This window comes from Corvus cornix, chromosome 8 (assembly GCF_000738735.6).
Source record: "Corvus cornix cornix isolate S_Up_H32 chromosome 8, ASM73873v5, whole genome shotgun sequence".
NCBI lineage: Eukaryota > Metazoa > Chordata > Aves > Passeriformes > Corvidae > Corvus > Corvus cornix.
Window position 1 is genome coordinate 26,755,237 of NC_046338.1, and position 15,261 is coordinate 26,770,497.

The 15,261-nt window shown below is 46.2% G+C and overlaps 1 protein-coding gene across 1 annotated transcript in view; it reads left to right on the plus strand.

Moving 5' to 3' along the window:
* Positions 1-12,606: 12,606 nt before the first annotated feature.
* The window catches only part of LAMC1 (laminin subunit gamma 1), a 65,751-nt gene continuing 63,096 nt past the window's right edge, over positions 12,607-15,261 (plus strand). The window contains exon 1 of the mRNA XM_010406413.3: positions 12,607-13,087. Coding sequence (XP_010404715.2) covers positions 12,697-13,087 — 391 coding nt within the window. The 5' untranslated portion in view covers positions 12,607-12,696. The remainder of the gene's footprint in view (positions 13,088-15,261) is intronic.

A 15,261-nucleotide genomic window follows, 5' to 3' on the forward strand; every position in this document is an offset into this window, starting at 1 on the left:
GCTGGTGTTTACTCCGTGACCTTTTACAGCTGCCATAAAATGGTTCATCTCCCTCCCTTAGGGCTAGTGCAGACATTTGCTTTGGCTAGTGGAGCTGGCAGGCTGCTCATGAGAGGCTCAGCAATGCTTTAGGAATGGAATTTGTCTTCGCTCATCCTTTGGGTGTGGCAGCAGTCTGCCACAAGAGGAGAGAGAGAGAAGAGGAGGTAAAAAATACCACACCTGTGTCTGTAGAGGCCAGTTCTGGTGCAGTTATATGGGAGAGAGTCTTGTGTGAGTCCAGCAGAAGCACAGTGGCCCTGCTGTGCTGGTAAAGATGAGCAAGGGCAATGAAGTAAAGATGGGCTAAGCCATGCTGACCAAAAAGAACAGACCAAAAATAGACAGCAGTGGGTCAGCATCTTCATCCTGCACCAATCCTGCCCACAGCAGAGACAAACAGTGCTTTTCCAAGGGCTTGCTAAGGAACTTGAAATTTTTCTATCCCAGCAGAGGCTGTCAGCCTCAGAAACATCTCTAGTGCATCACTTACGGAAGGATAACTTTGCTCCCAAAGACTTTTCCTTGTTTTCAATAGGAATGCCCATGTTGTACGATCATGCTGGTAATGGTTCACAGAGCATCTACACCGGGACATCGATATTAGGTAGAAGTTTAATGTGCAACACACATTGATCTTGGTTTGATGTAAATTAGGATAAATCATGCAGGAAGATGTTCCTCTGCACGTGCTAATGACTGCTAAGGATCACCATCATCACCAGACAATGGGAGATTCAGAGCAACTCTCTATATCAGTTTGTCCCCAAAACAGGAACACCTCTCTATTAAATAGATGAATAGAGGGTGCTGTAGGGCCCTCACCTGCTCTGCTGTGAGGTTTTGCAATTTTTTAAGCTGGCTGTAACATATAACAAAGAGAGAAAAACAAAGCCAAACTGTGAGCAGAAACAGCTTATGAGTTGCAGGCTGCTGTTTGATAATGTAAATGGTTTGTAAATGTAATGATCTTTGTCAGGAAAGCAAATTTAGTAAAACCACATCTGCAGAAAGCATTCTCTGAAGAGGGCTTAAAAATCATTGTAAATAAATAAGGGAAGAAAAAGACCTGAACACATAGTGGCTGCAAAGACATTTGTATAAAAACATTTCTATTATTTCTGTGGATCCTAATGAAAAGATTACTTCTAAATTGTACCCAAATCGGACATCGAGAATTTTTACATTGTTAAAAATTTGGAGAGAGTTCAAATTGGTCACAAAGTATCTAAATTGGCAATCCCCACCACAGGATACAAGGAGAGTAACACACTGGGAGAACATCTGCCATCCCAACTGCAACCTGGAAGGGAATGTGAGTGAGAGTACTTTGGTTAAATATGAGAAAAATGCTGAATGTCTGCTGTATACTTCAAGGAACTAACAAAGTCACGTGCCATCTGTTTGTGCTTCATTGTTCATTCTGTTTTCTCTGTTTGGAAAGCCATATGTTGCTAAACTGGGACCTGGCCACGTGGCTTCCAGTGAGGTTGTTGTTGCCTCTTGTCCTGAGAAATGGAATTTGTTAAAACTGGGGGTACCTGTACTTGTCCACAGGTCAGCTGGAGATGAGGTGAAAATGAGTAAAAGCTTCCAGCTTGAGTTCTACAGGTTAACAAACCAGGAAAGTCTGCTGCCTGCCTCCCTTGGGACTTGTGGCCTCACATCCAGGAAGAGCAAAGAATGGCTGGAAGACATAAAAAAAAGGTGGGGCAAAAAAATAAAGAAAACTTAAAATATTGTAATAGAATCATAGAATCCCAGAATGGTTTGGGCTGGAAAGGCCCTTAAAGCTCATGTTGTTCCACCCTCTGCCATGGGCAGGGACTCCTTCTAGTAGACCAGTGTCTCGGTTTGAAAGACAGGCGTCTGCTAAGGAAGGCAGAAGCCTCCCTTGGAATGGCAGATGTAACCCCCCTTCCCTCCGAGTTATTATAATTTTGAAATCAAGGGCTTTTAGGCAAAGATGTGGGAAATAGGAATAACAGTTCTTTACTATTATATATCTATATGTGTATAACAAGTCAAACAAACAACAATAACTATGGCAGTAACAGCAAACAATCACGAACCCAGTCCCAGCCTTCTCGGCTGTCAGGCCCTTTCCCCTTGGGTGCAGTTCCGCTCACAGCCGGCAGGGGCGCTGGCGGCTCCCGGTGAGCAGGGCAGGTGCGATGGTTCCCCCGCGGCTGCAGGGGGCGCTCCGGAGCGAGCCCGGGGAGCATGCGGCAGTGGTGGCCTGGGATCCCGGGAAGGGATGGAACAAAGGCTTCACAAACCCCCGGACAACTGGCCCCGGTGTCCGGCTGGCCCTTCGGGAACGGCAGGCTGGAATGGCAGGCTGGAGTGGCAGGGATGAGCACAAATCCCCAGGTGGCAGACGCGACGTATCCAAGCGGGGAAGCCCCTGGAGGTCTGGTCAGGCAGGGCGAGCAGGGCTACAACACAGCGAAGGCTCGAAGCAGCGGCAGGGCAGGGCAGCCACAGCCCGGCCTCCAGCAGGGCAAGGAAGGTGGGCCGGGGATCCTGGGATCTTTCTCCACAGGAAGGAAAGAACAGCTGAAAAGAGCCAGCAGCTTCTCTCTCTCCGAATGAGACCGACTGCCCACACACCCAGGTGAAACAAAAAGAGCAGCCAGGTCCTTTTGTTCTTCCTTACGCACAGCCATTTGTCCCATAGCAACATGCCTATGGGAAAAAATTCCTTTAACAGTGTTGGGGTTTCAGTTTAGTCTTAGTTTTTTTCCTGTTAAAGGAATTTTCTCCCATAGGCATGTTGCTAGGGGACAAATAGCTGTACTTAAGAAAGACAAAAAGGGGGGTGGGGCGGGCCTGGCTACTCCTTTGTCTACACCTGGGTGTGGGGTCAGTTCGCTCTGAGCGTCCGGAGAGAGAAGCTGCAGAGAAAGGAGCTGCTGCTTCTTTCTTTCGGCCGTTCTTTCTTCCTGCTGGAAACAACGCCGGGACCCCAAAAGCCACTTTCCCTGCCCTGCTGGAGACCGAGCTGTGGCTGCCCTGCCCCGCTGCTGCTTCGAGCTTTTGCTACGCTGTAGCCCTGCTCACCCTGCCTGCCTGGGCCTCCGTGGGGTTTTCCCATCTGGATACATCTCGTCTGCCACCCAGGATTTGTGCTCGTCCCTGCCGCTCCAGCCTGCCGTTCTAGCCTGCCGTTCCAGCCTGCCGTTCCAGCCTGCTGTTCCTGAGAGCCCGGGATCAACTGCCCAGCGGTTTGTGAAGCCTTTGTTCCATCCCTTCCCGGGATCCCAGGGCACTGGTGCCACGTGTTTCCCGAGCTCGCTCCGGAGCGCCCCCTGCAGCCGCGGGGGAACCATCGCACCTGCCCTGCTCACCGGGAGCCGCCAGCGCCCCTGACGGCTGCGAGCGGAACTGCACCCGAGGGGAAATAGCCTGACAGCCGAGAAGGCTGGGACTGGGTTTGTGTGTGCTGTTACTGTCATAGTTGTTGTTGTTTTGTTTGACTGGTTATATACATATATATATATAGTAAAGAACTGGTATTCCTATTTTCCACATCTTTGCCTAAAGGCCCTTGATTTCAAAATATAATAACTCAGCGGAAAAAGGGGTTATATCTGCCACTTCAAGGGGGGCTTCTGCCTTCCTTAGCAGAGACCTGTCTTTCAAAACCGAGACAAACAGGAAGAAAACCCTAGGACTAAACTAAAACCCCAACGACCAGGTTGCTCCAAGCCCATCCAGCCTGGCCTTGCACACTTCCCAAATTTAGGTGGGCTGAAAAGAACTCTTGGTGATTACTTGGAAGCTTATGATGCTTCCAAGTACTGTGTGGGGAATTACATTTATATTTGTGTAAATTAATTGGAAGGGAGCAACCCTGAGAGTGGTGCTGGCAAATCTCATTAAATCAAATTTACCCGTTGTGCGACCAACTTCGTTGTAAGAAAAAACACAGGTAGTTCAGGAAAATGAGGGAGAAGCTGAATATTTCTGTGGATTTGTAAAGCCCTCAAACAAGGGTATAAAATTAATACAATTGTTATCTGGTGGTGTCAGCTAAATCAGTAACATTCATTAAGGCAGCCTTCCCTGCTCCTGGGCACACCCAGCGGTATTTCTTAATTTTAACTATAGGAAAATGCAAGGACAAGCATGTATAAATTTCCAATACGATATTGGAGCTCTGGGAGTCACACCAAAGCATTACTGGCAATGGTATGTTTATATATTGGTGGCAGTAGTATGATATGTATTACTGCATAAAGATGTTTATGTTCTGGAGCCTTTTTGTTTTCTTAACCTTTGAAGTTAAACAGTTCAGGTGGCAAAAACTTGGCTCCCACAAGCCAGTGGCTGATGGGGAGGTGTGAAATGTGCTTTGAGAATGACTCAAGTCAAAAAGTAGTCCAACAAAAACTATATTCTAGGTTAAAAAAACACTGGGCAGTCACAGTGAGATGCTATTTTAAAGAGCATTCTGTGATTTAAAATAGTATCTAAGTCTCCAATGTTGATTTAATGCTACTTAAAATACCCTTTGCTGACAGGAATCTGAATCTTTGTGAGAAAACAGGAGCAGAAGAGATTGACATTGTCATCCTATAAAGATGTAGGTTCTCCTCTGCAAACTCTCCTGGTGTTTATTTTAAGTTAACTCCATTACAAACAATTACAATTCATTGTTTAATAAATCAACATGCTAAATCTTGATTTTGCTTCTTCATGTGATTTTAAAATAACAGGCTTATATTTGGAGGTAATTTACTGTATCAAAGATGAATGTTGCAGTTGATCTACTTGGATAAATGCTTTTAATACAATAAATATAATGTTTTTAATATAATTAAACACATGATGTAAAAATTTTCCTGAGCTTCAGAATGGAAGAAATTAATAACAATTGCAGAAGCGATAGATTTCCTATTCTTTAAAGATCTGACAAGTAAAAGAATAGGATACAGGGTATAGAATTTCCCATCCCTTCACAATCACTCAGTTTTGCTGAACACTTGACTTTGTTCCTCTGATATTTCCATCATCTGAGTGTCAGGGATGAAAATGTGGGTAGTACGCTGAGGTTCCCAGAAAGCAAAATGCAGCTTACAGGTATAAAACCTGTGTTTTTTCTTGCCTACTGAGTTCTTATTTTAATAATAATAATAATTTTTAAATCTCCTTCTTAGGTAGTTTTCTAGTGGAACTTCAAAAAGAAAAAAAATGACACTTTATCAGGAAACAGTCTATTTATAAAGTATTTTATACATTTTCCCGTTGTTTATGGTATGCAGTGATAAGTTTAAAAATATCATTTCCTTTCCAAAAATGTTGATTTTCCTCTTTGCTTTGATGATCTGTAAGTAGCTGTGTGGGTGTTTACAGAGAATTTTGCATGCTTCAAACCAGCAGGATAAATTCTCTTATTATTAAAATAATTATGGGTACAGAAGGAAACAGGAATTCATTTCCTCCCAATGAATGAGGTTCCAACACTGCCTTATGGATCAGGATTAATTGTAAATTAAGTGCTTTCTTTTATTTTGCACATGCAGTTTATATCAAAGCCACTGTATGTATTTCCCAGTGACTCTGTTTGTTCTGAACAGCAATTTGACATGGGGGTGGTATTGATGCTAAAAATAAGCTTTCAGTGTTCTTGCAAGCATCTATCTAAGGATGGCTGAGTTAGAAACCTCTGAAAATTGCAGAGCAAATAGCTGTATTTTCAGAAGATTGTGTTAATTCCAAGTAATTTTTTTTTTTTTTTTTAATTTTGGTTCTTGGCTACAGAGCCCTCAATGGCTTCTTTTGTCTATTGGTGGTGAGGGGCTTTGAGTTCAGAGAATGTCTCTTCTGTCCTCTCAACTGGTAATTGTCTGACCATCAACAGAGCGATGCAGGGAAGGATGTAGTGAGCTGGGGGTACCAAGACTAGAGCTGGGACATGCCGACAGACAGCCAGGGACATGGGTATGTGTCCCAAAAGCAGCCCTGTAGGACAGATTCCTTGAAGCTGCTCACCCTTCACTGTATTCTCCCTGTCATGTGTCAGGGAAGCAGCTCTGCCTAAAGTCCATGTGGGAGCAGAGACAAGTTGTTGAGATTGGTGGGAAGGGACAAGCAGCTGGGGCAGATCAGTGATCTCCAGATCCCAAAATTACATGGTAGTGTTCCCAGCCTCCAGCTGGTCATCTAGGTTTGACTCTTCTGGCATAACAACAAACCAAACTGCAGCTTGCTTGTCAAGACAAACTATTTATTTAGCAGGAGAAACAGGAGCTCTGCTCATTCAAAGTCTGTCATTGAAAAGACTGCCCTTCTCAATCAACTCTCAGAGAAGCACAGGGTGGTTTGAGCTGGAAAAGAACTTTAAAGCCATCTAGTCCAACCCCCCTGCAGTGAGCAGGGACACTGTCCACTAGATCAAGTGCTTCAGAGCCCTGTCCAGACTGACCTTGAATGTCTCCTTGAATGCCTCCTCCATTAGATGGTTGAGCTGACCTTGGATGAGTCCAATGGCTAAGAGAGACCTTAGGCTAAGTGCATGAAGTATACAAGGCATTACAGGCTTTTTATAGGAAAAAGAAAGCTCTAAAAGAAGATGGAGTTTCTCAGAGACTGCTTTTTTCTTTTATTTTTGAAAAGCAAAGGAAAGTTCATGAAAACTAGGCTTAAAGAACATCAGGCTGACAAAGGAGAGCTCTTGTAATGAGGGAGACACTTGAACCAAGGTTGCTCTCAGTAGTCATCATGTATGAAGAAACTAAGGGTTTTACAAATGATAGAACATCACAATTCACTGCTAATGAAATTATAGTCATGGCAAGACGGTGCCAGGAAAAGACAGGCTGAGACCATAAATTATAAAGAACTGACTGGGATGAAAATTTCATCCCTGTTGTTACTCGGCAAAACAAGTTAGCCAGCTTTCTGTTGAAGCAATCTTGGGAATTCTGCTGGAAAGCCAGGAAGTTGTTAAACAGCTTCATTGTGGTCATGCACCCTACATGGTGAGATACCCATGACCACCTCCAATACACACACTACTTTCTGGGATGCATTTTATCAGGCTTGGAAGATAGCTTCACTGAGAATGTTTTGGTGTAGTGTAAACAGCTCCAGCTCATGCAGGCGAAGGATTTGTGTAGCCAAGCAAGTCGGTGAAGAACAGGACTCGGGCATTATCCAAATGGATTTGGGTAAATGAGTCCTGTTCTTTACAAAGAAAACTTAATTGTCATGTTGGAAACGTAAATATTGCTGGAATTTTTTGGTGGCAGAGAATCCACCAGTGGACCCTGTAGTACAAGGATGATGGTGGCTAAATTATCAGAGAATTTAGTGTCTTTATACTATAAATTTAATACCACATAGAAATAAATCTAATCAATTCCCCTGATGCACTTTCATCCATGCAGTGCCGGTATACTGTCTGAGAATGGGAGGGAGAAGGGAAGGGAAAAGAAATGCTGAGGAAAATCTCTTCTCCAAGAGATCCATTGGATGTTTCAAGGCTGAACACACCTATCCATGCCATTCTCCATGGGAAAGGTATGGGACAGGTAAGGGGAGGGCTCAGAGAGGGGAAGGGAGTATAGTTTGGGTTGGCCTGGGTCCTGATGTTACTGCCACAGTCTAATGTAGACTGTAAGATGTGTTTGATTAAATTCCGCACAGGGCTGCATGGCAGAATAAAAGCAGGGAGTAAAGATAAATTATATAAATCTTATCTGCTAGGAATAAAAGGTTATGAATTTAGTTTATGTACATTAAAAAGTTAAAAGGGTGGGCTGTGTTTGAATCCATAATAGGAAGATGAAAAGCTGCACAGGCCTTTCATGTTTTATTTTTGTTTTAGCACCTTTTTTCCCAACATTACCAGTATTAAGAAGAGAAAATGAGGCTACATCCCAGACCCACTTGAGAAAAGAGATAAAATAATCCACTTACATCTTTCATTTCTCCAGGGTTTGCAGAAACTTGTAAAGAAGCAGCTTACCTCACATGAACAGATTCAGAGATACATTTTTACTCACCTTTACAGCAACTACCCACAGTTGCTGTACAAGATTTTTTAGGACATTCTGCAAAAGAGTGATGAAGAAAGTAAAACCTAAATAAACCATTTTATGAAACACCTTCTGCTTTCATGGCTAATACTTCTGTTTTTCAGTTCTATTAATGAGATTACAGTAACTTTCTGCTTCCATAAAATCATGATGCGATACGAATATTTAGTAACTAGTATGGTTGTTTGACTTATTCTGTATTTATACTGATTGTGAATACCTCAGGCCATTTACCAAACAATTTCCCATTCCTTTCACACCTGTCCTTGATTGTAGAAGAATTTCTCCTAAGCAGGATGGCTTTCAGCCCTATTTTAATACAAAATTGCGTATCTCATACATTGTGACATCAATCCTACGCTGTGTTAGTCCCCAGTGCACTACTGGAAACTGCAGAGGGTTTTTTTCACATCCACCTGTAAAATCATCTGAATTTTGTCACCCAGCCTTTCTGAATTTTGACTCTTCTGCACTGACTCTTTGGTGGATCTGCTGACTCACTTTCTTTTAAGTCTTTTTGGCTGTTTGGTGGCTGTGGGGTGGATGTCTGCTGCGATTACTGTTGTTTTGATCGTGTCTGCTGAGAAAAGCAGTGGGGCCAGCAGGAAGCCCCTGCATGACAGAGAGCAGGGCAGGAAGCTGCTGGAAACTTCTTATATTGCCCAAACCAGCCAGATTATGACAAGTGACATTTCCTAAGCTTACTTGGGTGGCTCCTCTGCAGGCTGATAACTCTATGAGGCTGATGGTGAGCATGGGGCTTTTCTGTCCTTCATTTTTTAATGTAAACTGACATCTATGTACTGGTAATGAAACGTTGGGGTGTACAACAGTTTTAATTTGGGGATCCTAAAACTATCTATTTACGTTTATTAGCAAAAGCAGAGATTTTTTCTCTGTGGGTGTTAACTTTTATCTAATAATTGACACACATGGAGCAACCAAGGTCTGCTATCACAGTCTGAAATTTCTGAGTTTTCCTTAACATTTTCCTTTCCTATATGCACATGTATTGTCCTTGAAGAAATGCTGATGCTAAATCAGTATGGGAAGACTGAAAATTAAAATGAGTGCTGCCCCGTGACTCTTGTGAAAAACATTCTGGACCTCCTAAGCCCCAAATGGGCCAAATATCTTGGTACATAGGTGTGCTAGCACTTGTTTTGAGCTGCTGTAGAAGGACAGAGGCCAACAGTGCTCCTAATGAATTATTTCAACTTGCTTGTGGGCACACACAGCATTGTTGTTGTCATAGGTTATTAAATTTTTTTTTTTCCCTAAAAGAGGTCTATTCTAAGAGTGAGACTGCCAGCCTTGGGAGTTCTGGCCTTCTGAGAGCTGACAGAATTTCCTGTAAGAGTTGCTTTTATAAAAGCTGTTTCCTATCAGGTTTTTATGTTGTTTTTCCTTTTTTGCAATTCTTCTCTTTGTTCTTAGTCTCTCCCTACTTGTTCTCAATCATTTAACCCAATCTGTGTATGTCAAAAAAAACTGAAGTAAGAACATACCCATCCCAACAGCTAACTTACAGTAACAATTAACTTACAGTCAATATGTGTGTCTGAGCCCAGCACAGTCATGAACCTTATCCACAAATACCCTTATTTTACAGCTGGTTAACTGTAGGTGTCCATCCTATCAAATAGCCTGTCCTTCCTTTCAGGGCACTCCTGCCACACAGGATGACTCATTCTGCATCAGGGGAGTTACCAGTTGTAACTATTTACCAATGTATTTTTATTGTTATTCCCCCTGTAAGCATTGCAAAGTCAGAGAAGTTCTCCAGGTTCTGTGCTTTTAAGGCATGGTTATTTTACACAAGGATACTTTTTTCTGTGTTGGGAAGAAAATGGGTTTAAGGGGAGTATGTGTTAATGCTTTGATAGATTATTTCAGTAGGTAAAAAAGGAAAAGGAAAGCACAAATCATGTCTTCACAGGGATATGAGATTTAATTCTGGTTTCAGTTAAATGAGTGTAGGTTTACTGAATGAAATATAACTGCATCACTTGATTTGTCAGTGTTTTAAATATGTATGTTAAGGTGAAATTGCATTTAGAGTAGGGAGTGGATTTTGATAGCAAATAGTAAATATCAGCAAATATATCTTTGTTAGGATTTATTAGAATCAGTACCATGAAAATGTCAGGGAGGACTTTAAATAAACTGTGGAGCATGGTCCTATATAGGTACTTTAAAATGTTGGAAACTGAATAGTTACAAAACTCAAGTAAATTATTTGGATTAGGTACTAAGACTGTGTTTTAACCCAAGAATGTTGCATGAAGCTGAATTTTTTCCATTATGTATGGATACCTCCCACATATGGACAGATGATCTCATTGCGTCACTGATAGGGATTTGTGGCAACACCCTTTGATCCTGCTTGGAGTCCCTGCCCCCTTCTCACCTCTATACCGATCCTCACCTTCTTCACATCGAGCTGTTCCATGTGCCTTCCTTGCTGCCTGTCCTGCCATGTCCACTCTCAGCTGCAGGCACCAGGGCTGCTGCTGAACCTAAGAAGCTCCAACAGCATGCTGTTTTCAGAGCTTCTGCCCTGATGGCATCAGCTCAGCACTGCTTTCACAACAGATGGCTTGTTTTCAGAAAAGGAGGAAAAGTGGGGGAAGCAGCGGAAATCCAACTTTCCTCTGGAGATGTGTCATCCCAGCCTGAACAATAGTGAGGCAGCGGTGACTCTGTCCTTCTGCTGGCATCCCTTCTGCTGACGCTGGGGGTGCTTGGAGAACCCTCGGCGCAGACATTCTCACCATGGCCAGCTTAATGCTCTGTGGGGAGGCAAAAAGAGGAATCACCACACTGATGTTTAGTAACAACCACAAATGTAATAACAGCATCTCCCAGCAGCAGGATAATTTCTGGGCTTGCTGACCAGTATATGCTGTGCAGACCTTGTGAACAGTCTGGCTCAGGCTCTTAAATGCAAGGACTTCTGTAGGATACATGTGTTTACTTTAAAACAACAATGTGCATTTTTTTCCCAGAACAGACTGTATTTTTTCAGTTCTTTCAGCCACAGGCTGCATTCAGGCTTTCTCGGGATATAACCAAGTTTACAAAGCCTTTCCTTGACTTCCCTATCAATTTTGTCTTGAGGAGTAGTTTCCTACTGAGAAGGCTTATGGAGGCACTTTCTCCTGTAAAAGGAGTTTTAGAGATTCATAGAATGGTTTGGTTTGGAAGGGACTTTTAAGGGTCATCAAGTCCAACTTCCTGCCATGGGCAGAGACATTTTGGCTTTACAGGATTCCTGGATTTTACACAATCTTTACACAATTCCTCAACCTGAAAAGTCACAGAGAGATCTTAGGATAGCTAAAAGCTGTCATGCAGTCTATGGCCAGGTCTGACGGAGCTGATGCCTCTAAGCAACAGAGAGATCTGGGTTAAGGTAGGGAAATAACCAAAAGTTCATTAGAAATTACAGTAGCTGAGGTGAGTCCCCTCAGATCTGCTTAGGATCATGCCCTTGGATGGCACAAACCATCCAGGTTTGGTATAGCCTAGCTGGCAACCTGCAACCAATTTTCTCGCATTTCTCGAGGAACTATTTTTTTTTTCCCCTATGAAAAGCCTTTAAATGAAAAAAGGACCTGGTGGTGGTGGTCGACAGCCAGCTGAACATGAGCCAGTGTGTGCCTAGGTGGGCAAGAAGGCTAGTGGCACCTGCAGTCAGAAATAGTGTGACCAGCAGAACCAGGGAAGTGATTCTTCTCCTATACCCGGCACTGCTGAGGTACCTTGAGTGCTGTGTCCAGTTCTGGGCCCCTCAATTCAGGAAGGACATTGAGGGGCTGGAGTGTGTCCAAAGAAGGCAACAGAGCTGGGGAAGAGTCTGGAGCATTAGGAGCAGCTGAGGGAGCTGGTGGGGCTCAACCTGGAGAAAAGGAGGCTCAGGGGGGACCTTCTAGCTCTCCTCAACTCCCTGACAGGAGGGGCAGCCGGGGGAATCGGCGTCTTATGCCAGTGAAAAAGTGACAGGACAAGAGGACAAGCTGAGCAGGGGAGGTCTAGGTTGAACGTTAGGAAGAATTTCTTCATAGAAAGGGTGATAAGACAGTGGAAGGGGCTGCCCAGGGAGGTGTTGGAGTCCCCCTCCCTCAAGGCGTCCAAGCAACAACTCGACGTGGGACTCAGGCTTCTGGTCTGGTTGACAAGGCAGGGATCGGTTGCACTCGATGACCCTGGAGGTCTTTTCCAACCTGAATGATTCTGTGATTGTGTGAAAGGGGCAGCTTTGCCGGTTGTGCCGGTGCGGAGGCGCTGATAAGCCCGGCGCTCTGCCGTGGTCACTCCCGTGGCGATTCCTACACTGCCCTGAGGCTAACGGCAAGAAACCTGCCCATCCGCTAGGAGCGGCCCCACAGCTGTCATCGCCGCTTTAAGCCGGCACATTCCGCGAGGCGGGGGCGGCTTCAGCTCCGCTCCGTTGTGGGACTCCGCTCCCGGCCTGCTCCGCGCTCACGCCGCCCTGCCTCGCCCCGCCTCGCCTCGCCTCGCCGGGCCTCGCCCGTCCAAGCCCGCGGCCGGCGCGGAGCGGCGGCACCTGGCTAGCGAGCGACGTCCCCCGTGCCCCCGCAGCCCCGCCATGGGGGGCGGCGGCGAGCGCCGGGCGCTGTGGCTCTTGGTACTGTGGCTGTGGGTGCCCGCGCGGTGCGGCGGCGCCATGGACGAGTGCGCGGAGGAGCGGAGCGGGCGGGCGCAGCGCTGCATGCCTGAGTTCGTGAACGCGGCGTTCAACGCTACGGTGCTGGCCACGCACACGTGCGGGACGCCGGCCGAGGAGTACTGCGTGCAGACCGGGGTCACCGGTGTCACCCAGTCCTGCCACCTCTGCGACGCCGCCCAGCCGCACCTGAGCCACGGTGCCGCCTTCCTCACCGACTACAACAGCCCGGCTGACGCGACCTGGTGGCAGAGCCGCACCATGCTGGCCGGCGTGCAGCACCCCACCGCCGTCAACCTCACCCTGCACCTGGGTAAGGGTGGGGAGGGGACGAGGGCACCAGGGGATGAGTAAGCCCGGGCACCAGCCCAGGCTGGGGGTGACCTGCTGGAGAGCAGCTCTGCAGAGAAGAGCTGGGGGTCCTGGTGTCAACGAGCTGTCCATGAGCCAGGAGCATGGCCCGGGGCGCACTGGTGTCCTCGGGTGCATTAGGACAAATATTGTCACCTCTTCCAGGGCTGATCCCGCCCCTGTCCTCAGGCCTAGTGAGGCACATCAGGAATGCTGTGTCCAGGTCTGGGCTCCTCAGGAAAAGAGAGATGTGGAGCTCCTGAAGCAGGTCCAGCGGAGGCTGTGGAGATGATGGAGGGATTTGAGCATCTCTCTCACAAGGAAAGGCTGAAGGAGGTTGGACTGTTCAGCTTAGAGAGGAGATGGCTGAGAGGGGCCCTCATCCCTGTCTGTCCCTGTCTGCAAGTAGGGCTCAGAGGCTGGACGAGGCTCTGCTCCCTGAGATCCAGCAATGGGACAAGAGACCACGGGCAGAAACGGATGCCCAGGAAGTTCCACCCGAACATTACAAAGAACTACTTTCCTGTGCAGTGACCAAGTACTGGAACAGAGACCAGAGAGGGCGTGGAGTCTCCTTCACTGGAGATATTCCAGACCTGTCTGGACACAGTCCTGTGCCATGTGATCTGGGATGACCCTGCTTGAGCAGGGAGGTGGAACCTGATGACCCACTATGGTCTCTTCCAACCTGCCCTATTCTGTGATTCTGCAGGCTGCCTGCACACCGGCGTTGTGGGGCCTTGCCTGGGTGAGTGCCAATAAATAGGCCCCAGGTGGTCTGGTGTTCAGGGGGTGTCAGCAAATCCCTGCTCTGCAGGTCCCCAGCCATGTTCACCAGGTCTAAATCAATGCTGGCTGCACTCCTCGGTTGTGTTGGGATGTCCTCAGCCAGGGGTCTGGCCCTGCTCTGGTTCTTCACCCCTCAGGTGATGGTTTACTCACATCTGCCCAATAGTGCTTGGTATACTTGATTTTCAGCATTCTCCAGTGAATATTGCAGGGGTTGCTCCATTGCAGTCTGCATTGGTGGTGCTGTTGGTTTGCGAGAGGAGAAGCTGTGCTGCCAGAGGCAGCTGGAAGTGGAGCAGGTTGCAGTGATCATGTCCCACCCTGTGCACCAGCAATAATAGAGTCATTTAGACTGGAAAAGTACTAGGAAGAAATTCTTCTCTGTGAGGGTGGTGAGGCACTGGCACAGGCTGCCCAGAGAAGCTGTGGATGCCTCATCCCTGAAAGTGTCCAAGACCAGGTTGGATGGGGCTTGGAGCAACCTGGGATAGGTAGGAAGGTGTCCCTGCCCATGGCAGGGGGTGGAATGAGATGAGCCTAAAGTCCCTTCCAACTCAAGCCATTCTATGATTCTGTGAAAAGACCTTTAAGATCAAGTCCAAGCGGTAACCCAACGCAGCCAAGCTCAGGATTGGATTGTGGAGTTTTCCAGATAACAAGCTTGGGATCCAGGTGGGAGATGTTGGTTTGAAAAGTGGCAGGCACGCTGGGAAATCACGGTGTGCAAGGGCACATCTGCCGTGTATCCTCTTACCCCCGGGGCAGCGTTGTCCTTTAATTGCTGGGTGGGTTAGGTGTGTCCACAGCCAGCGTTGCTGCTGAACTGTAACAGCCAGTCAAAAAAAGAAGGGGAATTTTCTGATTAGTTGTCAGTTCTAGAGGTTCCTTTGGTATAAAGTATTTTAGCCTTCACTTTGGTTTGTGGACAAGCTTTTCTTTTCTGTTCATTCACTTATTCAAGCTGTCATGACATGGAGGAAGGGTAATCATTTAGAACTGGAAGACAAGCCAGCCAACAGAAAGTTCAAAACACAATTTGTATCCTCATGTCATTAAATCAAGTAAATATTAAAGAAAGCCCCATTTCAGCCATTCACAGATTCTAATCAAGAGCAGCTGTTTAGCATCAATAACAGTGTAATTCAGCGGAAAAATTGTCAGGGCTTGGAGAGCTGGATCTTGTGAGAGCTCCCACCTGCATTGGTGAGATGGTGTTGATGGCATGGAGTCCTGTGCCAGTGGTCACCTGATGAGCACATCCATGTGCCCCAGAAGCCTGGAGTGCCTCTCTGCCCTAAAGTGTTTCTTTGTGTTTGAAGCTTCAACATAAATATATCACATAAGTAT